Below are 26,178 nucleotides of genomic sequence, written 5' to 3' on the forward strand. Positions count from 1 at the left end.
GTGATTTCATCCACTGGTGTCATTGAATATGTTACTCTCTCCTCTCTCTCCTGACAGTATTCCTGTCAATAGGTACTTAAATCTAGAAAGCTGGTAATAAGTTTATTTTACATATTTAAACTTTTCCAGAAGTGGATGCAGTTTAAAGTGTATGAGAATGAATATTGTCACTGGGGTGCCTATATGACTCAGTCAGTTAAATGACTGACTCTTAGTTTTGGTTCACGTCATGATCTCAGTGTCATTAGATGAGCCCTGCATGAGGCTCCTCACTCAGCATGGAATCTGTTTGAGAATCTCTCTGTCTCCCTCTCCCCCTCTCCCCACTTGCATGTTCTATAAATAAATAAATAAATAAATAAATAAATAAATAAATAAATAAATCTATCTTAAAAACAAAGAGTAAACATTTTAAAAAAGAATGAATATTGTTACTACAATATTTACATATTTAGAAATGACTAAGTAACATATGTTTGTCTATCAAAATAAATGTTCAAGGCAAGTCCCCAGCCATGTAATTGAAGATATTTCTGTGCTTTGGGGGGACTGTTGGTGTGTATGAGTTTGTGTGTGTGTGTGTGTGTGTGTGTACACACTTCCTTTAGGTATTCCAGTTATGCTTGTGTTGGACCCACTTTATCTGTATTTCCTCTTGACTCTCCTTTGATATGCTTTGACTCTTCAGTTCTTCTCTCTTTTCTCAATATTCTCCTGTATGTCCTTTATTGTGCATTTAACATACCTATTGCCTTTTATACTGATACTAAATTGGCCTTCATTTGCACTGTGGCTTTATTTTTCTCTCTGTCTCATATCTGACCTGTAAGTAATGTTTTAGCTGTTATTGTCTCATTATATGGTTTTTATTCTCAAATTTAATAGGGGGTTTACTTGATTAATTTTGGTAATATTTTATAGTAACTTTGTGCTGGTAAGTGATTATTATCTGTTTTTTGTTTTTCATATTCATTTCATTTTCAAACAGGTGTTATTGCTCCCCAGGGCTCTGTGGGTTTGTAGTATTCCTGGCAGTTCTTCCCTAGTGTGTCTCTTACTTTTCTTATCTAATTTGGACTTATGTGAAACAAAGATGAAAACCTTGCCTTTGTTCTTCAGAAATCCTTCAGACATGTTGAAGAGACTTGCACAGTTATTTGCAAATAGGGGTTACAACTGCTTTCTCTGGTTCAAGGTGTATGTGGTGGGGAAATTAGAGGCAGAGAGTGTGGGGAGAAGGTGGAGGGTTGAAGGAAGGAGAGAGGTTGGGGAAGAGTTCAGGAACAGGCTGCTGCCTACTCAAGACCTAAATTGCAATAGGTAGAGAGTAGAACAGTTGCTAAGAAAAATATTTTTAAAAGCTTTACTATAATTATAAAGTTGCCTATTCTTGATTGGTCATTTGTTTAGTTGTAAACTTTTGACTGTTTTCCAGAGCTCCTACAGAGTTTACTCAGACAGTTTCTGGTTGTTTTTTTGATGTTTCTGGGGGCAGAAGGAGAACTTGGAGGTTTCCAGTCTGTCATTCTGCTATCATCACCTGCACCATAAGACTTTAATTAAATAAATCTATGTATCTATACTGTTATTGCAACTTCTTCTGTTAGATGCTGTTTTCTATATAATTTTCCAGGTCAGTTGTTTCCTTTCCATTATTCCTCATGAGTGCATAATAATATGAAAGTTAAATGGGCTTAGATTTTGGAATGAGTCATCACTTTATCTGTTGTTGGGAAGTCCTGGTAGAGGATGAGGAGGTGCCAATGGGAGAGGCTGCCCATGTGTTAGAAGTGAACACAGGAGAATACTGATACAACAGGATCCAGAAGCACCCTCTATATAATATTGGATTGAAGAATTTTTCTCTTGTGATGTGAGAGCCTGGGAGCTAGGAAGATAAATGATCACTCATGAAGAAAAAGGAATTGATGTGATTAAGAGCAGGACAAGTTGAATGATGAGAGGAGCCATACCCTGAATTTTCATTTCCCATTCATAGAGGTCAAACCTGGCCATGCCACACCAGAGGTGCAATGTGGAAGCATCTCTTCCAAGCACCAGGGACCCAGCTTCATCCATTTCCATGAAAGCCTTAGGGTGTGGCAAGGTGGGAATTTCCATTCTTGTTTTGCCTTACACTTCAAGAAATCAGCGTATGATTTTTGTACCTGAGTCTTTGGATTCTTAATTTGAGAACCTCTAGTATGTTTGATTTTTCCATGTTGTGAAGATTGTTTGGATTCACATCCACCTACATACAGCTTCTCACATTTGTGCTATTTCCTCAGTACACATTTCTAGAGGATAATTGCAGTTCAGAAGAACAAACACTTTAATTTATCTTGATATACGTTGTCAGGCAAATTTCTGGATCATGAAGCTAATTCCAAGTAAAAATCAAATATTTATCCCTTTTTTAAATGTCGTTTTGATCTGATAGGCCAGAAATATATTTCCCCAACTGATAATTTAGGGTTCAATGCTGGGAGGTGTAGTGAAGTGGTCTTAGAGGTGAGGGAAGTGAGGCCAAGCCATTTCTGCCTGGTACAGGCAATAAAAAGCAAGAGTATACAATGATGGAGGACCAGGTTCTTCCCATTTGACTTGCCAAAAATTTAAACAAAATCTTATCCAAGAAGGAAATCTCAGTGTCAGGACACCAAACTGTAGGCTTTTGTGTCTCTATCAAGGAAGAAACTGAGGTTTATGGGGACTGGGAGTATCTTTAATATGTGAATAGGCATTGTCCATTGAAAAAAACCTCAAGAAGAACTGGTGACAAACCAAAGCCATAAAACAATGCATTATGTAATAAAAATGCTTTATTTAGCAATTAGAAGAAAGCAAAGAGCAGAGAGAACTTCACAGAGATACAGATTCTATACGTTGGAGGACAAGTCACTTGTGCTTTCAGGACCACTGCAAGGAAAGAGGAACCCAACACTGGGAAATTGGGGAATTCATGGTTACCTGGAGGCAAGTGGGATATTGCCCTGTTCTAGAGTAGGACCCAGGTAATGTTTCAGTAATTAAAATGTGGAGAAGTAATTTCCTTATAATGCTCAGCCTCATATACCAAATAATGGAGGCAAGAGAGTACTATTTTGGTAACAAAGTGCAGCCCCAATTGTGTTATACAATGGTGTAAGTCAGAGGCTGATCTACGGTGAGCAGTGAGGAGACACCAAGGCACTCAGAGACTTGAGCTCAAACTCAGAAAATAAGAGAAATCAGAGACAGGGGAGGAGAAGTAGCCTCGGAGAGGGCAATGCAACTGTAGACTTGGACAACGTGGGACCAGAGCCGATGGCAGGACTTAGTGCTTGTAGCTCTTCCTGCTGGAGGATGAGGTGGTGGTGTATTTGATGGTGGAACTGCTGCCTCCAGAGGAGCTGAAGCCACCCCCCACGCCTCGGCCACTGCTGGAACTGAAGCCAGCTCCAAGGCCGTGACCGCTGCCATAGGAGTAGCCGCTGCCTCCACCCAGGCCTGAGCCACTGCCCATACCGCTGGCACCGCCAAAGCCACCAGCGCCGCCATAGCCGCCAGAGACGGTGGACTGCACCACAGCTGTGGACGGGAGACAGACAAGGACACACGAGACACGGTGAGCTCTTCCTGCCAGCCTGAGTCCGGCCAGAAGAGCACAAGGGCAAGGGAGGGAGGCAAGCAAAGGTACTTACAGATGTTGACTTGTCCAACGCCTTCTCCACTCAGCCTAGGAAGGGGGAAAACACAGGGAGCATGAGACGTCGGAGCCACCAGTGGGCCAGAGTGGGAAGCGTCAGTGTGAGGCTAGCCCACGGGGAAGCCGCCTTCCAAATGGTGCTCTGAGAGCAGCCACTGTGGCCGTAACTAGAGGGCCTTCAACTCGGGCTCCTGCCAGCCTTCCTGCACATGGATCCAGATGTTGGAGGGGCCTGTGTGAGGTACCCACCTGCACTCCTCGCCCTCCAGCAGCTTCCTGTAGGTGGCGATCTCCACGTCCAGGGCCAGCTTGGTGTTCATGAGCTCCTGGTACTCCTTCAGCAGCCGGGCCATGTCCTGCTTGGCCTTCTGCAGGGCATCCTCCAGCCCAGCCAGCTTGTTCTTGGCGTCCTTGAGGGCCATCTCTCCACGCTGCTCAGCATCAGCGATGGCAGACTGCAGGTTGGCGCACTAGAGGAGGGACATAGGCAGAATGGACTGGCAATTCAGTCCTCCAGAGATCAACCACGCTGCTGCTTTCTAGCGAGGTAGAGTTCCAGAGCCCAGGTATCACGGAAAAGGCCTTTTTTGCCCAGGTATCACATTGGCCTTTTTTGCCCAGTCTTTTTCTGTTCTGCACAAATTATCTAGTCTGGGTACCCCATGAAAAAGCCTGTGCCCTTTTTTAATGACCCTGGACTACACTGGTCGAAACACCAGCAGATTTATAAGAAATGGACCTACTCGCTTGTTTCGAGTGCTGTCTCCATAGCCAGACCAGGAGCTTTTGTGCTGAGCTCATGTGGATGCCACACTAACTTATACAAAATTAGGAGCAACGTCACTTAAGGACATGAATTTCACATCTAGCTGCTGAGATCTGGGCATCCTCACTCCTAAGGGATTCTAACGTGCTTGGGCAACACTGATCATCATCATAGGTCGTTGCTCAACTTTCTTTTTCAAGTGAATCTTGGGCAGATTTGGAACAAGAAGTGCCCCTCTGCCCGCCTCCCCTTTTCTTTCCTGACTGGTTTCTGGTATTCCTAAACCAATCCTTCTCCTTCAGTAATGTCTTTTAAAGGTCCAGGCTACCTTTTCACAATCTGACAACTGGGATTGTTCCTGTCACCTGACGGTATCATTGTCTGGTGTTGGCATCTGTGTGTCCTAACCTGTGGGACCTCACTAAGGCTGGGAGCTGCGCGTCCTCCTCTCTCTGCTGTTCCCTCAATTCCCAGCATTTCCCAAGTGGCGGCTGCTGACCAGCTGGTGGTGTAGCAAGGAAAGGATGCTTTTCTTCTCCAGAGGCCCCCACCGTACCTGCTTCTTGACGTGGTCGATCTCAGATCTCAGCCTCTGGATCATGCGGTTGATCTCGGCAATCTCCTGCTTGGTGTTGCGCAGGTCGTCCCCGTGTCTGCCCGCTGAGACCTGCAGTTCCTCGTACTGGAGTCCAAAGAGAGAGAAGGTGGAGTATATGGGCTTTCACATGCCAACGGTGATTTGACCTCTGGGTCAGGCATTTCACACCCTTGGACCTAGTGGCTTCTCCCCAGGGGGCTTTAGGGAAAGTTGCTGTGGCAAGGTCATTGGATACTGGACATTGATCACAGGCCCTCTTTTGATGAGACCGCTGATAGCCTGTCCAGTTGGGACCAACGATGTTCTGTGTCATGTTTCTGAGAGCCAGCATCAGGGTGGAGACAAAAGCAAAGATCACTAGGTCCTTAACTATGCAGCTGTCGTCCTGCACCTGGGTTCTTTCACTTACTGAACTTGGACATAAAGTCTGTAAATGCCTACTGTATGAGAGCAGGGGAGCCATCCTATGAGAGAACATCAGCTTCCCTGCAGCACACCTCCCAGCAAAGGATGTAGCCTTGCTGGTGTTGAGGGAGGGGACACGGGCACACCTGGGCAGCTGCCAACTCAAGACTCACCTTGCTCTGGTACCAGGACTCAGCCTCAGCCCGGCTCCTCTGGGCAATCTCCTCATACTGGGCTTTGACTTCAGCGATGATGCTGTCCAGGTCCAGGTTACGGTTGTTGTCCATGGACAGGACCACGGAAGTGTCGGAGACGTGGGTCTGCATCTGAGACAGTTCCTGCAGAGTACAGGAGAGTCAGATCACCTCTTGCTGTGGCGTTCACAGAGGTATCCAACCCCAAGCTCTTCCACCCCCTGCACTGTCCCATCACAGCAAATGCAAGAGGACTGGAGATGCTTACTGCGTCATACAAGGCTCTGGTGAAGTTGATCTCATCTGTGAGGGCATCTACCTTGGCTTGCAGTTCAACCTTATTCATGTAGGCAGCGTCCACGTCCTGGGGCACAAGGCAACAACGTGGAGTCAGCTGAGCCCTCCTTCCCAGTCTGAACCCTTTTAGCCTCCCCATGGGGGCCCTCTTGGATGGTGCAGGGACCCAGAGTCCTCTCCCTCTCCGCGGAACACGGTCCCCTGGTGTTCATCGGCTCACCTTCTTCAGGGTGACAAATTCATTCTCTGCTGCCGTGCGCTTGTTGATTTCATCTTCATATCTAGAGTGAGAACGGGGTGAGGGACACTGAGCCAGTGGCCAGGACGGTCCCGCAGAAGCAGCCTGGCATCCCAGCTTCCATGAAGCAGATATATCCAAGTTGAGCTTTCCCGCCACTGAGCCCCAGAAATGATTTCCTGTGTTCCCTAAAGTTTTTGTGTCTTTTCTCTCCCCGTCCATCTCTATGGCCCTTTTGTTGTTTTGGGGTTGTTTTGAGGCACTAATTGTGATTCTCATTGCCATGGACCTGTTTCCCTATGGGACCATGTCCACCTCTGGACCAGATCAGCTGGCGGTCTTCACGTGTGCATTTCAAGAACTGAGCCCTTCATGCCCTTGAACTCACTTGTTCTTGAAGTCCTCCACTGTGTCCTGCATGCTCCTCAGCTCCGAGTCCAGGCGGCCCCTCTCCCCCAGGATGCTGTCCAGCTGTCTCCTGAGGTTGTTGATGTACTGCTCAAACAGGGGCTCCAGGTTCTGCCTCACGGTCTTGGTGCCCTGCTCCTGGAGCAGAGTCCACTTGGTGTCCAGGACCTTGTTCTGTTGCTCCAGGAAGCGCACCTGGAGGAAGACAAGGTGGTTATTTGCCAGAGAAAACAAGGGAGAAAGAGACATGACTTGTCCCCTGGATGTCACCCAGGTCCTGGGCTGCCTCAGAGCATGTCTGGAGGATGAGGCTGACAATGCTGCGCCCTCAAACCTATTCCTTCCCACTCCAGCAATCCTAGTGTGAAATTCCTCCAGTGGACCCCTGGGGTGGTCTCACTACTACGCTGTGCAGCCTATCAGTGACATTGCACAGTCTTCTCTTTTTATTGAAAAGCACCATCACACGTTTCCCCGTTCCATCACACAGAATGTATTAAAAATCAACCTCAGTTAAAGGAATATTAAATATGCAGAATGTGATGATTAAATCCAATTCAGTAATGATTGGCTTCCAACTCCTTCTGCTTTGGTACCCGGTTCTCCTCTACAACGAATGCCCTGATGGTCATGCTCTGGTTCTACCCAGTTAGTATTTCTATGGATATAGAAATATTTCTGAGTCTTTTTCTTCTAATCCAAGCAGAATCCTTTTCTTTTCTTTTTTCTATCACTCTTTTTCCTCATGCCCGGAGCCCTAGAGCAGATTTCCACCTGCAGTATTTTTTAATCTCTTGGAATCTTCAGAAGGCCAACCTAACCCATTCCGTTCTCTCACTGCCTTAATTTGCTTCCCACTTCCCCCAAGTAGAGTATCCTTCCCTGGCAGGAGTGAGGGACATTTAAGGGACCCAGGGGGTTTAGATGATGTCCATCACCTCTGCCTGCTGTGAACATGGAGCCCAAGCGGCACCCCGGGGGAGAGCTGGTCTCCCTCCTTCCTGAGTGTCCCCCGGGTTGGACATTCATTGGTTGTCTAGTCTGGGGGCCCTGAAAGGCCAGTGGAGGCAGGTGCTCCTGGCTCACCTTGTCGATGAAGGAGGCGAACTTGTTGTTGAGGGTCTTGATCTGCTCGCGCTCCTCCGTCCTCACCCTCTGGATGGTGGGGTCGATTTGCAGGTTCAGAGGAGTGAGGAGATTCTGGTTGACGGTGACCTCCTGGATGCCTCCGGGGGGGCACACGGGGAAGCCAGAGCCCCCGTAGCCACCGGCAAAGCCAGCTCCACCACCGAGCCCGAAGCCACCACCAGCTGCACCCCCAAAGCCAAATCCGCTGGCGGCTCCACCTCCATAGGCAAAGCCACCTCCAACTCTGCCACCATATCCGCCGCTGATGGCACAGCTGCCGCCTCCGATGGAGATCCTCTTGGAGCCGCCCAGGCCATAGAGGCTCCTGCTGCCAAAGCCAGCTCCGCCACACGCTCCGCCAAGGCCACCACTGCCCCTGGAGCGGGACACGGAGACGCTGCTGAAGCCTGAGCGGCAGACCCCGGGGACTCTGGCCGAGCTGGCGCTGAAGCCCCGGTGGCCGATGCTTTGGCTCCTCATGGTGGATCTGCTAGACATGCTTCGTGAAGAGGAGAAGGCTGAAGAAGGCGCGAGAGGCTGGAGGGTAGAGCTGAGAGGAGCAGATCTGTGAGATGAGCCTCCCGGCAGCGGTTTATATAGGGTGAAAATGGGCTGGGCCCCGTCCTGGAAGGTGAGCTTGCAGATTGGGAAGGGCTGGGCTTTACAGACACTGATGTAACATCTGGATTATTAAAAAAGTTATGAAATATGAAGATTGCATTTTTGGCTTCCTTTAGTCAGGGAAAAATTACTCCTGTCTCTCAGCTTTGACTTGATCTCAGTACAATGGGACTATTCTCAATTCACTGAGCTTGGAGTTAGTCACTGTCTCGAACAAAGGATCGGCATGTTATGCTTGTACTTCAGAAGGTACTAAGGCTCTCCTCTCCACCTGTGTTGGACCCAGCAGAGACAGGAGATTGAAATAATATATTGCATATGCTGTCATTAAAAATTTCATCTTTTTCATGATTAAAAAGTTAAATATGACTTTTTCCCTTTTATCTAAAACTTCACCCACATAAAGGAGTAAAGTAACAATGTAATCGGTCCCCATGTTCTTATCACCCAGTTTTATGAAAGTCATTGTCTCATGGCCAGTTCCTGCTCCATATTCCCACAGTATTCCTTAGCAATTGTAAATTATTTGAACACAAATACCAGAGATCTAATTTTCTCTGTGGCACATAATTCTACATGCATGAGTAAATGAGAGACTCTTTTTTTTTTTAAAAAAAATATGTTTGTTTATTCATGAGAGACACAGACATAGGCTGAGACAAGGCGGAGGGAGAAGCAGGCTCCCTGCAGACAGGCCAATGCAGAACTTGATCCCAGGATCATGACCTGAGCCAAAGGCAGACACTGAACCACTGAGCCACCCGGGCATCCCTATATGAGAAACTCTTTAAAAAAATAACTAAAATATCATTTTTATTATTCCCCAAAATTCATATATTCATTAATATCGACAAATATCGATTCAATCTTCAAATATTCATGTTAGTATTATTCATGCATTATATCTTGGCTGTCCAAGTCAAGATCCAAGTAAGTTGTACACATATTGTATGTGGATGATATGCCTTTTAGATCACACATCTTTCAAATTTTTTGAGTCATTAGATCCTCCTTCATAATTTTCCTATAATTTATCTGTTAAAGAAATCAGGTTATTTTTTCCCAGACAGACTACGTTCTTGGATTTTTCTAATCGCACATTCATCGTGTCTCATTTAACATCTCATTGTACCCTTTGTATATCCCATAAAGTGATAGTTAAAGCTACAAACTTAATATACTATATAAACATTCCAGATGCAGATGGAGTAGGCTGCCCACTTATATACTGAATGTCATTACTTACAGTCGTTTGTATGCTTAAAAATTGAGGAAGGAATAGATGTTCGAGGAACAAACATGCTCCAGGCTGTTGCCCAGCCGATCAATTCCCATATATGGGTGCGAGCAATATTTCCCTTTCCTGTGTATCTTTGTAGTGATCTCACTTGGACGTGGTTCTGTGTTTTTTCCTGGCACATATGTGATGTGTGTGTTGTGTATGTTTATGAGAGAGACTGAGAGAGAGATGGAGAGAGATATTGGGTGGGACTGTATATGTACAGAGGGAGCTCATGTTGTTAAAAAGCATTATTTTATGCATATTTATGTATATATAAAACCCACCTATATATTCTCTTTTCAGTTACGCCTGCGTTGAATTTATTGGTGTTTTCTCTTCATTCTCTGTGATGGCTGCTTCCTGCCTGCTTGGTCCTCTTCCCTCTGTCTGCCTCCCCTTCCGAGTCCATAACTGCGCCTTCAGCAAGGCCTTGGCCTCCTTGTCTGTTTCCAGCTTGGCCTATATTTCTATGATGGCTGTCTTGTTTCTTTGCTCCGTTTCTGAGCTCTACAAGCTCACATTTTCTTTTTTATTATCCCATCCAATTGCCTCTTCATGCTCTTATTTTATTTTGGGGTCTATTTCGTTAAGTTTTGGGTAATATTTTATTGGAACTTTTTCCTGTTGAGTGTTTTTCACGTGTCTCTTGTTTTTCTCATTCTCTGTGGTTTTTAACGTAAGGTATCTTTTGTGGGTCCTGGAATAGTTCCTTTCTGACCAGTGCTCATCTTTTTTTTTTTTTTTTTTTCCAGTGCTCATCTTTGAGTGAGGTCAGACCCTCCTGGGCTTGCCATTTGCAAGGTGTCTTCTGGGAGGGGGCCAGAGCCATATCCAGGCTAATAGGGATTCTCATTATGACAACCAGCCTTGTGAATAATTCCTTTAAGCTTTCATTCAGACAAGCCAACAAAGGTCGCTGGAGAGTGGCTCACAATTCATTCTCAGGCTTCTTTGCTTCGCCAACACAATGCTGCCAATAGGCCTCAGCTGATTCCTTATTCAGCATTGCCTTTACAGTTTCTAGAAACTTCATGACAAATGGGGTCCTGCCTCTGGCCCACACACCCAGTTCTGACTGTTGCAAGCAAGGGATTCCTGGATTTGCCCCTGATGAAGTGTCCTTTACAGTGAATTGGCAGGAGCTCAGTGAGTCAGCAGCGGCTGGCATGCAGGAAAACCTGTGTTGGCTTTGTTTGCTGTTCCTATGTGGTTACCGTGCTGTTTGGTTTTGATTTGTCAGTTTGTTCTAAGTGTTCTTCACTGAGATGTGCAGCTGTGGCCATCTTCTCTCTGAGTTTTCTTAACAGCTGGGCTTGTGTGTCTTAGAGAATCTTCTTCTTCTTCTTCTTTTTTTTTAAATGGGATTTTAAGATTTTTTTCATTTTGGTGGTTGAGGTGAGGATGGAGTTTCCCTTTATATTTCTTATTCTTCTTGTCATTTTCAGGTAATTTCTGGAAGGGGAAAGACCTTCCTTTCATCTGCTAGGATCCATTCAGAAGTCTCCTGTTCACATATTTTTTTTTTCAAAGATTTTGACTTATTTATTCACGAGAGACACACAGAGAGAGCTAGAGACATAAGCAGAGGGAGAAGCAGGCTCCCCATGGGGAGGGACTCTATCCTAGGACCCCTCTCTCACACTTCATAAAAATAATTTTATTCAGTGCAGATGTCCTTGCCCTCAGGGTCACCTGACAGTTTTCAACAAGACATCATCATATTTACCATCCGTAGAAATTTAATCCTAAATTAAAAGCTCTCCTCAGTGTGACAATTTACTTAATTGCTTAAATGAAATTTGTATCATTGAACATTTTGAGCAGATACAATCACAGAGAGTAGCATATAAACCACCAAGTACCAATCACCCAGCGTAAACAGTTATCAGTGCTTTCTCATTATTGTCTCATCTAATCCCCCTTCTTTTTATATCTGAGTTTTCTACTACTTTTGTGGAAATAACTTAAAGGAAATCCAGACATCAAGGCATTTAACTCATAGATATTTGCAGGCAGGTCTAAGGAATGACAACTTTTTAATCCAACTGCGTAACAATACCATAGCTTTCTTAAGCAACAGTCCTTTTAAAATGACATCTAATACCCACTTATATTTGAATTTCTCTGATTATCTCAAACATGTCTTTTTATCCTGGTTTGCTGGAAGCAACATCCTAACCAGGTTCATATATTGCATTTGACTGCCGTGTGTCTTCAGGTTCCTTTATTTGATAACAAACTCCTTCCTTTTCTTTCATATGCCATTGATTTGTAGAGAAATTATTTTTCCTGTGGAATGTCTACATTCTGGATTTGGCTCACCGTTTCCTGTTGGTGTCATGTAACTTCTAGCCCTAGTGTTCCTGCATACTAGTAGTGGTACTAGAGTTAATTAGATTTATTTCCATGGTGTCAGGCAAGATTAGTACTAGCTGTGCTCTGTGCTCATCAGATCACGACGTACACAATACTAGCTGGTCGATTTTTAGTGATATTAAGGCTAATCAGGGGACTTCTGTGGTTCAGTCATATCACTTCATTGAAAAGTACACAGTAAAATTTCACCTAAGATCGTGGCATTCACTGATCACTTCCTAGACTCAGTACTTCATGAGGAGTTGCAAAATGGCAATTTTCTGATTTTATCATCCTGCCTCTGCATTGATTAGCCAGGACTCCTATATAAAGAAGGACTCTTCAGGTTTACTCTTTAGGTAAACTAATAGTAAATTCATCCATGAGAGTCAAAATAAGTACTTGATTCTTTCTTTTTTATTTATTTATTTTTACATTTTTTTATGGCAGTACAAGAATAATCATGTAATGTCACACTCTATCAGAGGTATAAATCCTATTGCATCCAGCAACATCACAATACTTCTTTTGCTGTAACACTGGTGTTAATGTTTTCTTTTTTTTTTAAGATTTTATTTATTTATTCATGATAGAGAGAGAGAGAGAGAGAGAGAGAGAGAGAGAGTCAGAGACACAGGCAGAGGGAGAAGCAGGCTCCATGCAGGGAGCCCGACGTGGGACTCGATCCCGGGACTCCAGGATCACGCCCTGGGCTGAGCCCCCCGGCCTGCCCAATTCTTTCTCTTTCAAAATCACTTTCTAGTGGCCTCTGGGCAGCTCGATCAATTAAATTTCTGCCTTCAGTTCAGGTCATGATTCCGAGGTCCTGGGATTGGGGTCCCCCCACCCCAATCAGGCTCCCTGCTCAACAGGGAGTCTGTGTCTCCCTTTCCATCTGCCCCACACTTCAAGCTCTCTCTCTCTCTCTCAAATAGATAAATAAAATATTTTTTTAAAAATCACTTTTTAGACCAATGGATTGGAAATCTAGCAATTTCAAAAGGTAACCAAGGAGGTTTTTAGTTTGGTCATTTGTTTCGTTTTAATTTTTGGTATAATTATAAATTCACAGTTTAAAAAATATAGATTTGATATATTTTAGCCCATTGCAGTCATTAGTTCTTTGGGTGCTTAAAAGTGTCCCATTTTAGGCCAGTGGGAGTTTTTCAGATCGGCTTCTGTGTCCTTTTGACAAGACTCACTCGGTTTCAATAGTGCCCTTGTTTTCTGAGATAAGGTGTCTCCAGCGTACCTTGTACTTACCTTGCAACAGACATGGAATCAGTCATTTTGGCAAACAGCTCTGGCTCCTTTTATTGGGAAATAATATTCATACACTAGAATTTCGATGATAAGAGCACTCACCGGTACTGGGTTGTCTCTGCTTTGAAATCTTTTCAATGGACAGAACTACGAAAGATGTAAGAATGTATTTAAAAACAAATCAAAAGTTTGTAGTAATATTTTCGATTCAAACAAGGTTTCAGGATGATTTTATACCTGTATTTATTGTTTCTCTCACTGAAATCTTGGCCCTGAATGACATAAACATATTATTTATTTGCTTTATCCTGCACCATACCTATGGTAGTCTCAAAATCACAGTATCAATCTTACTATTAAAAATAAGTCTACTGAATGCACTTTGTGATTTCTCTGGGGCTACTTTCTCCAAGTATATGAAGAAAAACAAGTTAGGAAAAGGGGATGGGGAGATTAGTGAAAGGGAATATAAGGGAAGGGAGAAGAAATGTGTGGGAAATATCAGAAAGGGAGACAGAACATAAAGACTCCTAACTCTGGGAAATGACCTAGGGGTGGTGGAAGGGGAGGAGGGCGGGGGGTTGGGGGGGGAATGGGTGACGGGCACTGAGGGGGGCACTTTACGGGATGAGCACTGGGTGTTATTCTGTATGTTGGTAAATTGAACACCAATAAAAAATTAATTTATTAAAAAAAAAGGAAAAGGGGATGGAAAGAGAGAAAGAGGTGAAAGAAAACTTTCATGAACATTCAGATGAATTCTAGGCTGACCGTCTCAGACAGGAGCAGGAACACAAAGTCCTCCATTACCACAACTGTTGAAGCAGAGTTTCTTCAGTGAGAGGAGCACAGACACAGAGGACAGTGACCTTAAGGAAGTAGCCTACTAAAGGAGCATGAAGAGGTTGGGAACTGTAAAAACGTTGAAGGAAATGGAGTCTCTGAGTGGATATGCTTCCAAGACCTGAGGTGGATGGTTTTCCTGCCCATCCCTACTTTTTAGTGCCGAAGGGATCGTGGGGCCCCTGGAGTCTAGTAAGTGAAAGCATTGAGAAGGGACTGCCCAACAGGAGTTATGATCAAAAAGGGATGCAGCTACTTCCAGAGATGGACACCTCAACCCTTTTGTCCTCCTATGCTTGGATCTACTGCCAGTTTTTCATAAGTCAAATACAATGACTAGGTAGGTAGCAAGGAAGTCTGTAGGGATTGCCTCCTGGGGCATGGAGCAAGGCAGAGAAAAGCAGCCTGCGCTCAACCGCTCTCTGAAGCATTCCATCCCCTGACTGTGCTGCACCCTTCCCTTCTATGAGATGTGCACCCTCCCATGCATTGGGATGTGCTCAGAATTGTACCTAATGCAGCTGGAATCTACCTTGGACTGCCCACTAGCAATCATGCTGGATCACAGAGGATTCAGCTATGGTAGACTTTGGGTGTGTTGTTAACTAGCAAATAGTTCTTCTACTTGAGTGTGTTGTTAAAAAGATGTATTTCTTATCTTTTCCAGACACATGGACTCTGTACTGAGGAAGGCAATTGGCTAGGCTTCTCAGGAAGTCAAATCCAGTATCTAACCACCATTGTACCCAGGGCTCATTCCTCGCCTCAAAAACAACTCTTTGCTGTTGCAAAAGAAATCCATTCCCTCTTACTCAGTCCTCAGTGGGGAAAGGGATAAAATGCAATGTTTTCTTCACGGATACCGGTAAATCTAGAGTTAAATCTTTTCTCCTTTTGTACCAAAAAGCAAAACCACAATTAACCGCAGATTTCCTATAATGAGGACATCTTTGGGGGACTCTTTTATTCCCTTTTGAAACAATTTTCAATGATGAAATTAATACATGCTCAACATTGGAATATTCAGAAAGTACACAATTTCAAAGAAAAATGGGTTATTTACATTCACATCAACTTGAGCTAACCAATATTATTGTTTGAGCATACGTGCTAAAAGCTAAAGTAGCATACGTTACTTCTCTCTGTTTCTGTCTGTCTCTCTCTAGTTGTTTTATAATTTTGTTTACAAATTTGGCATTTGTTAAAAATATAGACATAACTTCGAGGCTTCACACTTTTTTAAAAAAGATTTTATTCATTTATTCATGAGAGATAGAGAGAGAGAGAGAGAGAGAGAGAGGCAGAGACACAGGCAGAGGGAGAAGCAGGCTCCATGCAGGGAGCCCAGTGTGGAACTCTGTCCTGGGACCCGGGACCACACAACCAGGCCCTGAGCCAAAGGCAGACGTTCAACTGCTGAGCCACCCAGGCATCCCAGGAGGCTTCACACTTTAAGCATTTTTTGTAATAAACTTTTTATTTTAGAATAATTTAAGATTTACAAACAATTTGTGAAGATAGTTCAGAGGTCCTGTAGACCCCACACACCCAGTTTCCCTGTTATTAATATCTCACATTAGTATGGTACATTTGTCACAGTGAATGAACCAATATAAATATATTATTAACTAGTCCATACTTTACTTGGATTTCTTTAGCTTTTGCTTAATGTCCTTTTTTCCGTTCTAGGATCTCATCCAGGATACTACACTGCATTTAGTCATTCTATCTCCTTAACTCCTGTTGGTTGAGACTGTTTGTCAGGCTTTCCTGTTTTGATGACCTTGAAAATTTTGAGGAGCAATGGCTAGATATTTTGTAGGTGTCCACACTTGGGATTTGTATAAGGTTTTCTCATGATGACACTGGGGCTATGGGATTTTGAGAAGAAGATGGCAGAGATGACATGCCATTCTCATCCCATTGTATCAAGGATACATACTATTGACATATCACTGTTGAGGTTAAACTTGACTACCTGGCTGAGGAAGTGTTTGTCAGATTTTGGTAAAGTTATTATAAAGTTATTCTATGACCCCTTTCCTTCATACTCTTTGGAACAAAGTTATTACGTACAGCTCACACTTGGGAGGGGTGCAGTTATTCACTACCTGCTGGAAGCAGGAGCACCTATGTAAATAATTGAGAATTCTTCTGCATGAGAATAATTTATCTTCCCTCTTTAATTAATTTAATCATTGATCCATATCAGCATGGGCTCATGAATATTTATTTTGTATTTTGCATTATAATCCAATGTCCGTCCTTCCTTCCTTCCTTCCTTCCTTCTTTCCCTCTTTCCTTCCTTCCCTCCTTCCTTGTACAAATTGTTCCAGTTTGGCTATTGGAAGCTCTTTCAGTGGGCTTTTTGATTATTTCCTAAATTTTTGGCACTGAAAGATATTCCACAGTTATCTTGTATATTTTCCACCCTAGGCCTCGAATCAGTCATTTCTCCAGGGAGACTTCTTCATTCCTAATGATATTAGTTAGGGTTTGCCAAAGAAACAGAACCAAGCAGACTTATGCATATATATATATATATATGCATATATATAAAAACACATTATAGATTTATGACATATATAATACACATAATTACACATAAATACATGTAATTCTATATATAATGAATCTATAATAAATGTTTTTTATATATATAATCATATGAGTCAGTTCCTTATAACATATCTTTCTTATATATATCTATATATGTATATCTATATGATCCTTGTATGTATGCGTACATATACAAAAAGAGATTTATTATAAGGCCTTGGCTTATGTGATTATGGAGGCTGCCAAGTCCAAAATCTGCATAGCTGCTGTTCTAGTTTGAGTTTGAGGGCTGGCAGGCTGTTGCAGCGCCAGGAAATGCTGATGTCCCAATTCAAAGGTCATCAAAGCAAGAGAATTGCTTATTTAGGGGAGGGTCAGCCTTTTGTTCTCTCCAGGCCTTCAATGGCCTGGCTGAGGCTCACCCATATTATGGAGGGCAATCTACTTCATACAGACTACCAATTTATAGATTATGAGATGATAATTTCATCTAAAAACATCCTGAAAGAAATGCCCAGAATAATTTTTGACTAAATATCTGGGCACCTTGTAGCCTAGTGAACTTGATGCATAAAATTAACCACCACATTAATAGTGGGTCATGGTATTAGAAACCAAGATCTGGATGCTAGCTGTGCTCATTGGTACTGGAGTGTCATTGTTTCCAGGTGCTCTTAGGTGATGGAGCAAAAAAACAATGTGTACATTCTAGCATTTCCCTGCATATACACGCATCTATCAATGCTACTATATGTAACTAAACTAACCATAAGCTCATGCTGATGTCTACAACTTTAATTCATTACCATAAGGATTCTTTTAGCTTTTGCCTTTACTTATATGTACACTCAATCCAATGATGATAAAACTGGCTCTAACCATCTGCCATCCATTTATTTAATTTTTCAATCCCAGTGTATGTGTAGAATGGCTTCACAATTATCAACACCTTGTCCCCGTGGGAATCAATGTTACCGACTACAGTGTTTATGCACAGTTCCTCTTGCCTTTAGTCTTACAGTTTCTGCTCAGGTCAGCCTTTTTTATCCCCAACCCCTTTCATGAGGTGGTTTTGTACATTTGTAATACTGTAGTTCTTTTTTTCACATTCTACATTCCATCCTGAGATTGCTCAATCTCATAAATTATTCCTTTTTAATTTCAAATATTCAAAGTTCACTCATGCTACAAAATCCTATGAGCTTTGATAAATTCAGAGTGTCATGAATTCACCATTACAACATCATACAGACAAGTTTACCCTCAGTAAGTCCTCCTGTGCTTCACTTATTTAACCTTGCAAAAAGCCTTTTGCCTTTCCATATACATTTTAGAATCAACTTGTTGATAATCAACAAAAGAGCTTGCTAAAATTTCAATTAAGATTGTGTTGAATCTATAAGCCAACTGGGAAGAATTGACATCTTAATAATATTGAATCTTCTAATCCATGAATATGCAATATCTATTCATTTATTTGCATCTTTTATTTCTTCCATCAGTATTTTATAATTTTCCACACAGATTCTCTTACCTTATTTGACTAGATTAATATCTAAGTATTTAACTTTTCAGTACTACTATAAATGATACTTTTTAAAATTTCAGCATTCAGTTCTTTACTACTGGTATATAAAAAAACAAATGACTTTTTAAACAGTAATCTTGTGTACTACAACTTTGCTATACTGGCTTGTGTATTTCAGAAGGTTTTTGACAAAGTCTTTCAGATTTTCTACATAGACTATCATTTCATCTGGGAATAAAGACAGTTTTATTTTTTCACCTGTAATCTGTATAACTTATATTGTTTTCTCTCATCTTATTGCATTAGTTAGAACTTCCAGTACAATGTTGATTAAAAGTGGAGAGAGAACACACACTTGTCTTATTCTTGACCTCAGAATAAAAGGGTCCAGTCTCTCATCAGTCAGTATGATATTAGCTATAGGATTGGTTTTTAATGTCTTTTACTAAGATGTGGAACTTGTCCTCTATTCCTTGTTAGGTGAAGTTTTTTTTTTTTTTTAATCAATAGCTGTTGGATTCTGTTCTGTAATTTTTCTGCATTAACTAATAAATCATGATTTTTCTTTAGTCTTTTGCTATGGTGAATTACATTGATTGATGTAATTCAATGTTGAGTCAGCCTTGTGTATCTGGAATAAATCTCATTTGTTGTATAGAATTCTTTTTATACATCACAGGACTCACTTTGATAATATTTTGCTGAACGTCTTCATGTCCATGACCATAAGAGATATTGGACTGTAGTTTACCTTTCTTTAAATGTCTTTAACTGGTTTTGGTATTAAAGTAATGCTGTCAAAAATAAATAAATAAAGTAATGCTGTCCTCATAGAATGAGTTAGAAAGTGTTCTTATTTCTATTTTCTAGAAGAGATTGTCAAGAATTGGTACCATTTCTTTTTTAATTGTTTGGTAGAATTAACCACTGAAAATATCCAGACCTGGTATTTTCTTTTTTGGAATATTATATATTATTGATTTGATTTCTTTAATAGGTACAGGACTAATCTGCTGATCTGCTTCTCCTTGTGTCCGCTTTAGTAGTTTTATGTCTTTCTAATTTAGCCCATTTCATCTAAATTATCAAATTTATAAGTATAGACTTGTTTGTAGTCTTTCTTGATTATAGTTTTGATGTACATGCACCGTAAGATTTTAATTTAAATCCATATATGCATATATAATTTTTTGGCCTCCTTATTGTGTATTGCTACATCCTAGATAAATTTCTTTGCTAATTATTTTACATTCCATTATTCCTCATGGGAATATTAGTGTGTGGTGAGTGGACTTAGATTTTGGAAGCCAAATGTCACAAATATGGTGTTAGGTAAATTCTGTGCAGAAAGTGAGTTGGTGCCAAAATGAAAGGCTATCCCTGCTCCCTGCAGGAATGGTTAGAGGGGAACACAGTAGGATCCAGGAACACCTTTATAAATTAGCCAATCCATGGGAATTTTTCCTATGCTGAGTTGGAGTTAGGGGTATGGAGAAAATGGACTAGAAACAGCAACTGGCCTTTAGAAGTAGAGGTTAATAGACCATCTTTTCCCTGTATCCTGAATTTCCCCTTAACCATTCTTAGAAGCCAAAGCAGGCCAGGACACACCTAGAAGGGATGTGAGACCATCTCATCAGAGCAATAGGACTTCTTTAAGTCCCTATGAGAGGCTGATAAGGTAAGGAAGAGGGAGTTGCCATTCTTGTTCTGCCTTTGCACTTTAAGAAATTAGCATCTAAGTCTTGTGCCTCAGTTTTTGGATCCTTAATCTGTCCAGCTGTAGATTTTCAATTGTTTCATGTTATGAAGATTAATGGAATTCACATCCATGTAGATATACCTTCCTGCATTTGTACTATTTCTCAGGATGTATTTCTAGAATCATAATTCCAGTTCAGAAGTAAACATATTTTAATTGCTCTTGATACAAGTCAGACAAGTTTCTAGGTCATGAAGGCAATTGCAAGTAAAAATCAAGTATCTTCTCTCTTGTCAATGTTCTTTTGCTATAATTGGATGGAAAAATATTTCTCTGTGCATGCTGGGTGGCAGTTGAGGCAGGGGGCAGAGAAGTCTTAGAGATCAAGTTAGAGAGACGAAGCTGCTACTACTGAATACAGGTAGTAAAAATAATTTTACAATGATGCTAGACCATATATGTGCCACTCGACTTGCCAAACATTTATATGGAAGCGGATCTGAGAAGGACTCCTGATCATTAGGATACCAAACTGCACTTTATTGAAACTATCTGAAAGAAGGTGGTAGGGTACATGGGTATTGGGAGTTTCCTTCATAATAATAAGGCATTCCACCGATTAAAAAGTCTAAGGGCCAAAGGTGAAAAAGTAAGTCAATACCACACCATAAATCATATTATAAATCTGCTTTATTGCAATTAGAAGAGATCAAGAAGCAGAAGATAAACACAGGGATAAAAACCCTGTTTATCACACACCTGGACACTTCTACTATCATAACCATTGTGAGGGAGGACCTCAACATTAAAGAGATGGGGAAATCCTGGTCCAGTGACAGCAGAAGTTGCCCTATTCTGATATAGGACCCAGGGAGTGGCCTTCAGATGGTGAGCAATGGAAGCTCAGGTGGAGTAGGCTTAGACAGAGAAGAAAAATGAAGGCACTCAGCAACTTGAGCTAAAACCCAGAAAGTAAGAGAAATCAGAGACAGGGGAGGAGAAGTAGCCTCGGAGAGGGCAATGCAGCTGTAGACATGGACAACATGGGACCAGAGCCGATGGCAGGACTTAGTGCTTGTAGCTCTTCCTGCTGGAGGATGAGGTGGTGGTGTATTTGATGGTGGAACTGCTGCCTCCAGAGGAGCTGAAGCCACCCCCCACGCCTCGGCCACTGCTGGAACTGAAGCCAGCTCCAAGGCCGTGACCGCTGCCATAGGAGTAGCCGCTGCCTCCACCCAGGCCTGAGCCACTGCCCATACCGCTGGCACCGCCAAAGCCACCAGCGCCGCCATAGCCGCCAGAGACGGTGGACTGCACCACAGCTGTGGACGGGAGACAGACAAGGACACACGAGACACGGTGAGCTCTTCCTGCCAGCCTGAGTCCGGCCAGAAGAGCACAAGGGCAAGGGAGGGAGGCAAGCAAAGGTACTTACAGATGTTGACTTGTCCAACGCCTTCTCCACTCAGCCTAGGAAGGGGGAAAACACAGGGAGCATGAGACGTCGGAGCCACCAGTGGGCCAGAGTGGGAAGCGTCAGTGTGAGGCTAGCCCACGGGGAAGCCGCCTTCCAAATGGTGCTCTGAGAGCAGCCACTGTGGCCGTAACTAGAGGGCCTTCAACTCGGGCTCCTGCCAGCCTTCCTGCACATGGATCCAGATGTTGGAGGGGCCTGTGTGAGGTACCCACCTGCACTCCTCGCCCTCCAGCAGCTTCCTGTAGGTGGCGATCTCCACGTCCAGGGCCAGCTTGACATTCATGAGCTCCTGGTACTCCTTCAGCAGCCGGGCCATGTCCTGCTTGGCCTTCTGCAGGGCGTCCTCCAGCTCAGCCAGCTTGTTCTTGGCGTCCTTGAGGGCCATCTCTCCACGCTGCTCAGCATCAGCGATGGCAGACTGCAGGTTGGCGCACTAGAGGAGGGACATAGGCAGAATGGACTGGCAATTCAGTCCTCCAGAGATCAACCACGCTGCTGCTTTCTAGCGAGGTAGAGTTCCAGAGCCCAGGTATCACGGAAAAGGACATCTGCCTTTTTTGCCCAGTCTTTTTCTGTTCTGCACAAATTATCTAGTCTGGGAGCCCCGTGAGAACACCTGAACCTTTTTTTAACGACCCTGGATTACACTGGACAAAACACCAGCAGATTTAGAAGAAATGGACCTACCCGCTTGTTTCGAGTGCTGTCTCCATAGCCAGACCAGGAGCTTACAAAATTAGGAGCAACTTCCTTAAGGACATGAATTTCACATCTAGCTGCTGAGATCTGGGCATCCTCACTCCTAAGGGATTCTAATACGCTTGGGCAACACTGATCATCATCATAGGTCGTTGCTCAACTTTCTTTTTCAAGTGAATCTTGGGCAGATTTGGAACAAGAAGTGCCCCTCTGCCCGCCTCCCCTTTTCTTTCCTGACTGGTTTCTGGTATTCCTAAACCAATCCTTCTCCTTCAGTAATGTCTTTTAAAGGCCCCGAGACAACCTTTTTACAGTCTAACTGGGATTGTTCCTGTCACCTGACTATATCTTGTCTGGTGTTGGCCTCAGTGTGTCCTAACCTGTGGGACCTCACTAAGGCTGGGAGCTGCGTGTCCTCCCCTCTCTGCTGTTCCCTCAATTCCCAGCATTTCCCAAGTGGCGGCTGCTGACCAGCTGGTGGTGTAGCAAGGAAAGGATGCTTTTCTTCTCCAGAGGCCCCCACCGTACCTGCTTCTTGACGTGGTCAATCTCAGATCTCAGCCTCTGGATCATGCGGTTGATCTCGGCAATCTCCTGCTTGGTATTGCGCAGGTCGTCCCCGTGTCTGCCCGCTGAGACCTGCAGTTCCTCGTACTGGAGTCCAAAGAGAGAGAAGGTGGAGTATATGGGCTTTCACATGCCAACGGTGATTTGACCTCTGGGTCAGGCATTTCACACCCTTGGACCTAGTGGCTTCTTCCCAGGGGGCTTTAGGGAAAGTTGCTGTGGCAAGGTCATTGGATACTGGACATTGATCACAGGCCCTCTTTTGATGAGACCGCTGATAGCCTGTCCAGTTGGGACCAACGATGTTCTGTGTCATGTTTCTGAGAGCCAGCATCAGGGTGGAGACAAAAGCAAAGATCACTAGGTCCTTAACTATGCAGCTGTCGTCCTGCACCTGGGTTCTTTCACTTACTGAACTTGGACATAAAGTCTGTAAATGCCTACTGTATGAGAGCAGGGGAGCCATCCTATGAGAGAACATCAGCTTCCCTGCAGCACACCTCCCAGCAAAGGATGTAGCCTTGCTGGTGTTGAGGGAGGGGACACGGGCACACCTGGGCAGCTGCCAACTCAAGACTCACCTTGCTCTGGTACCAGGACTCAGCCTCAGCCCGGCTCCTCTGGGCAATCTCCTCATACTGGGCTTTGACTTCAGCGATGATGCTGTCCAGGTCCAGGTTACGGTTGTTGTCCATGGACAGGACCACGGAAGTGTCGGAGACGTGGGTCTGCATCTGAGACAGTTCCTGCAGAGCACAGGAGAGTCAGATCACCTCTTGCTGTGGCGTTCACAGAGGTATCCAACCCCAAGCTCTTCCACCCCCTGCACTGTCCCGTCACAGCAAATGCAAGAGGACTGGAGATGCTTACTGCGTCATACAAGGCTCTGGTGAAGTTGATCTCATCTGTGAGGGCATCTACCTTGGCTTGCAGTTCAACCTTATTCATGTAGGCAGCGTCCACGTCCTGGGGCACAAGGCAACAACGTGGAGTCAGCTGAGCCCTCCTTCCCAGTCTGAACCAAACTTTTAGCCTCCCCGTGGGGGCCCTCTTGGATGGTGCAGGGACCCAGAGTCCTCTCCCTCTCCGCGGAACACGGTCCCCTGGTGTTCATCGGCTCACCTTCTTCAGGGTGACAAATTCATTCTCTGCTGCCGTGCGCTTGTTGATTTCATCTTCATATCTAGAGTGAGAACGGGGTGAGGGACACTGAGCCAGTGGCCAGGACGGTCCCGCAGAAGCAGCCTGGCATCCCAGTTTCCATGAAGCAGATATATCCAAGTTGAGCTTTCCCGCCACTGAGCCCCAGAAATGATTTCCTGTGTTCCCTAAAGTTTTTGTGTCTTTTCTCTCCCCGTCCATCTCTATGGCCCTTTTGTTGTTTTGGGGTTGTTTTGAGGCACTAATTGTGATTCTCATTGCCATGGACCTGTTTCCCTATGGGACCATGTCCACCTCTGGACCAGATCAGCTGGCGGTCTTCACGTGTGCATTTCAAGAACTGAGCCCTTCATGCCCTTGAACTCACTTGTTCTTGAAGTCCTCCACTGTGTCCTGCATGCTCCTCAGCTCCGAGTCCAGGCGGCCCCTCTCCCCCAGGATGCTGTCCAGCTGTCTCCTGAGGTTGTTGATGTACTGCTCAAACAGGGGCTCCAGGTTCTGCCTCACGGTCTTGGTGCCCTGCTCCTGGAGCAGAGTCCACTTGGTGTCCAGGACCTTGTTCTGTTGCTCCAGGAAGCGCACCTGGAGGAAGACAAGGTGGTTATTTGCCAGAGAAAACAAGGGAGAAAGAGACATGACTTGTCCCCTGGATGTCACCCAGGTCCTGGGCTGCCTCAGAGCATGTCTGGAGGATGAGGCTGACAATGCTGCGCCCTCAAACCTATTCCTTCCCACTCCAGCAATCCTAGTGTGAAATTCCTCCAGTGGACCCCTGGGGTGGTCTCACTACTACGCTGTGCAGCCTATCAGTGACATTGCACAGTCTTCTCTTTTTATTGAAAAGCACCATCACACGTTTCCCCGTTCCATCACACAGAGTGTATTAAAAATCAGACCTCAGTTAAAGGAATATTAAATATGCAGAATGTGACGATTAAATCCAATTCAGTAATGATTGGCTTCCAACTCCTTCTGCTTTGGTACCCGGTTCTCCTCTACAACGAATGCCCTGATGGTCATGCTCTGGTTCTACCCAGTTAGTATTTCTATGGATATAGAAATATTTCTGAGTCTTTATCTTCTAATCCAAGCAGAATCCTTTTCTTTTCTTTTTTCTATCACTCTTTTTCCTCATGCCCAGAGCCCTAGAGCAGATTTCCACCTGCAGTATTTTTTAATCTCTTGGAATCTTCAGAAGGCCAACCTAACCCATCCTGTTCTCTCACTGCCTTAATTTGCTTCCCACTTCCCCCAAGTAGAGTATCCTTCCCTGGCAGGAGTGAGGGACATTTAAGGGACCCAGGGGGTTTAGATGATGCCCATCACCTCTGCCTGCTGTGAACATGGAGCCCAAGCGGCACCCCGGGGGAGAGCTGGTCTCCCTCCTTCCTGAGTGTCCCCCGGGGTTGGACATTCATTGGTTGTCTAGTCTGGGGGCCCTGAAAGGCCAGTGGAGGCAGGTGCTCCTGGCTCACCTTGTCGATGAAGGAGGCGAACTTGTTGTTGAGGGTCTTGATCTGCTCGCGCTCCTCCGTCCTCACCCTCTGGATGGTGGGGTCGATTTGCAGGTTCAGGGGAGTGAGGAGATTCTGGTTGACGGTGACCTCCTGGATGCCTCCGGGGGGGCACACGGGGAAGCCAGAGCCCCCGTAGCCACCGGCAAAGCCAGCTCCACCACCGAGCCCGAAGCCACCACCAGCTGCACCCCCAAAGCCAAATCCGCTGGCGGCTCCACCTCCATAGGCAAAGCCACCTCCAACTCTGCCACCATATCCGCCGCTGATGGCACAGCTGCCGCCTCCGATGGAGATCCTCTTGGAGCCGCCCAGGCCATAGAGGCTCCTGCTGCCAAAGCCAGCTCCGCCACACGCTCCGCCAAGGCCACCACTGCCCCTGGAGCGGGACACGGAGACGCTGCTGAAGCCTGAGCGGCAGACCCCGGGGACTCTGGCCGAGCTGGCGCTGAAGCCCCGGTGGCCGATGCTTTGGCTCCTCATGGTGGATCTGCTAGACATGCTTCGTGAAGAGGAGAAGGCTGAAGAAGGCGCGAGAGGCTGGAGGGTAGAGCTGAGAGGAGCAGATCTGTGAGATGAGCCTCCCGGCAGCGGTTTATATAGGGTGAAAATGGGCTGGGCCCCGTCCTGGAAGGTGAGCTTGCAGATTGGGAAGGGCTGGGCTTTACAAATAGTGAGATCAGCCCCAGCCTCTTAAAGGTATGAAATATGAAGATTACTTCTTTGGCTTCCTTTAGTCATGGAGAAATTCTCCTGCCTTCCAGCCTTGACGATCCCAACACAATAAGGCTGGATATGAATTCACTGAAGTCATGAGTTAGTCATGTTCTCAAACAAAGGAGACAAGGAGCTGATCTGTGATAATTGTCCCTTCCTTCTGCTTAC

General features: G+C 44.5%; 2 protein-coding genes across 2 annotated transcripts; both read right to left on the reverse strand.

The window, feature by feature from the left end:
* Positions 1-2,804: 2,804 nt before the first annotated feature.
* Positions 2,805-8,300, reverse strand: LOC129517405 (keratin, type II cytoskeletal 6A). The gene is made up of 9 exons (XM_055337218.1): positions 7,681-8,300; positions 6,575-6,789; positions 6,169-6,229; positions 5,920-6,015; positions 5,631-5,795; positions 5,011-5,136; positions 3,938-4,158; positions 3,684-3,718; positions 2,805-3,570 (listed from the first exon to the last, which is right to left on the reverse strand). Exons 1-9 carry the CDS (start codon positions 8,218-8,220, stop codon positions 3,317-3,319), a joined length of 1,713 nt encoding a protein of 570 aa, XP_055193193.1. The 5' UTR covers positions 8,221-8,300; the 3' UTR covers positions 2,805-3,316.
* A 12,247-nt stretch (positions 8,301-20,547) lies between these two features.
* LOC129517397 (keratin, type II cytoskeletal 6A-like) lies at positions 20,548-25,881 on the reverse strand. The gene is made up of 9 exons (XM_055337197.1): positions 25,255-25,881; positions 24,147-24,361; positions 23,741-23,801; positions 23,489-23,584; positions 23,200-23,364; positions 22,580-22,705; positions 21,565-21,785; positions 21,311-21,345; positions 20,548-21,197 (listed from the first exon to the last, which is right to left on the reverse strand). Exons 1-9 carry the CDS (start codon positions 25,792-25,794, stop codon positions 20,944-20,946), a joined length of 1,713 nt encoding a protein of 570 aa, XP_055193172.1. The 5' UTR covers positions 25,795-25,881; the 3' UTR covers positions 20,548-20,943.
* Between the last annotated feature and the right edge of the window lie 297 nt (positions 25,882-26,178).

Source organism: Nyctereutes procyonoides, unplaced genomic scaffold (assembly GCF_905146905.1).
Source record: "Nyctereutes procyonoides isolate TBG_1078 unplaced genomic scaffold, NYPRO_anot_genome, whole genome shotgun sequence".
NCBI classification, from domain to species: domain Eukaryota; kingdom Metazoa; phylum Chordata; class Mammalia; order Carnivora; family Canidae; genus Nyctereutes; species Nyctereutes procyonoides.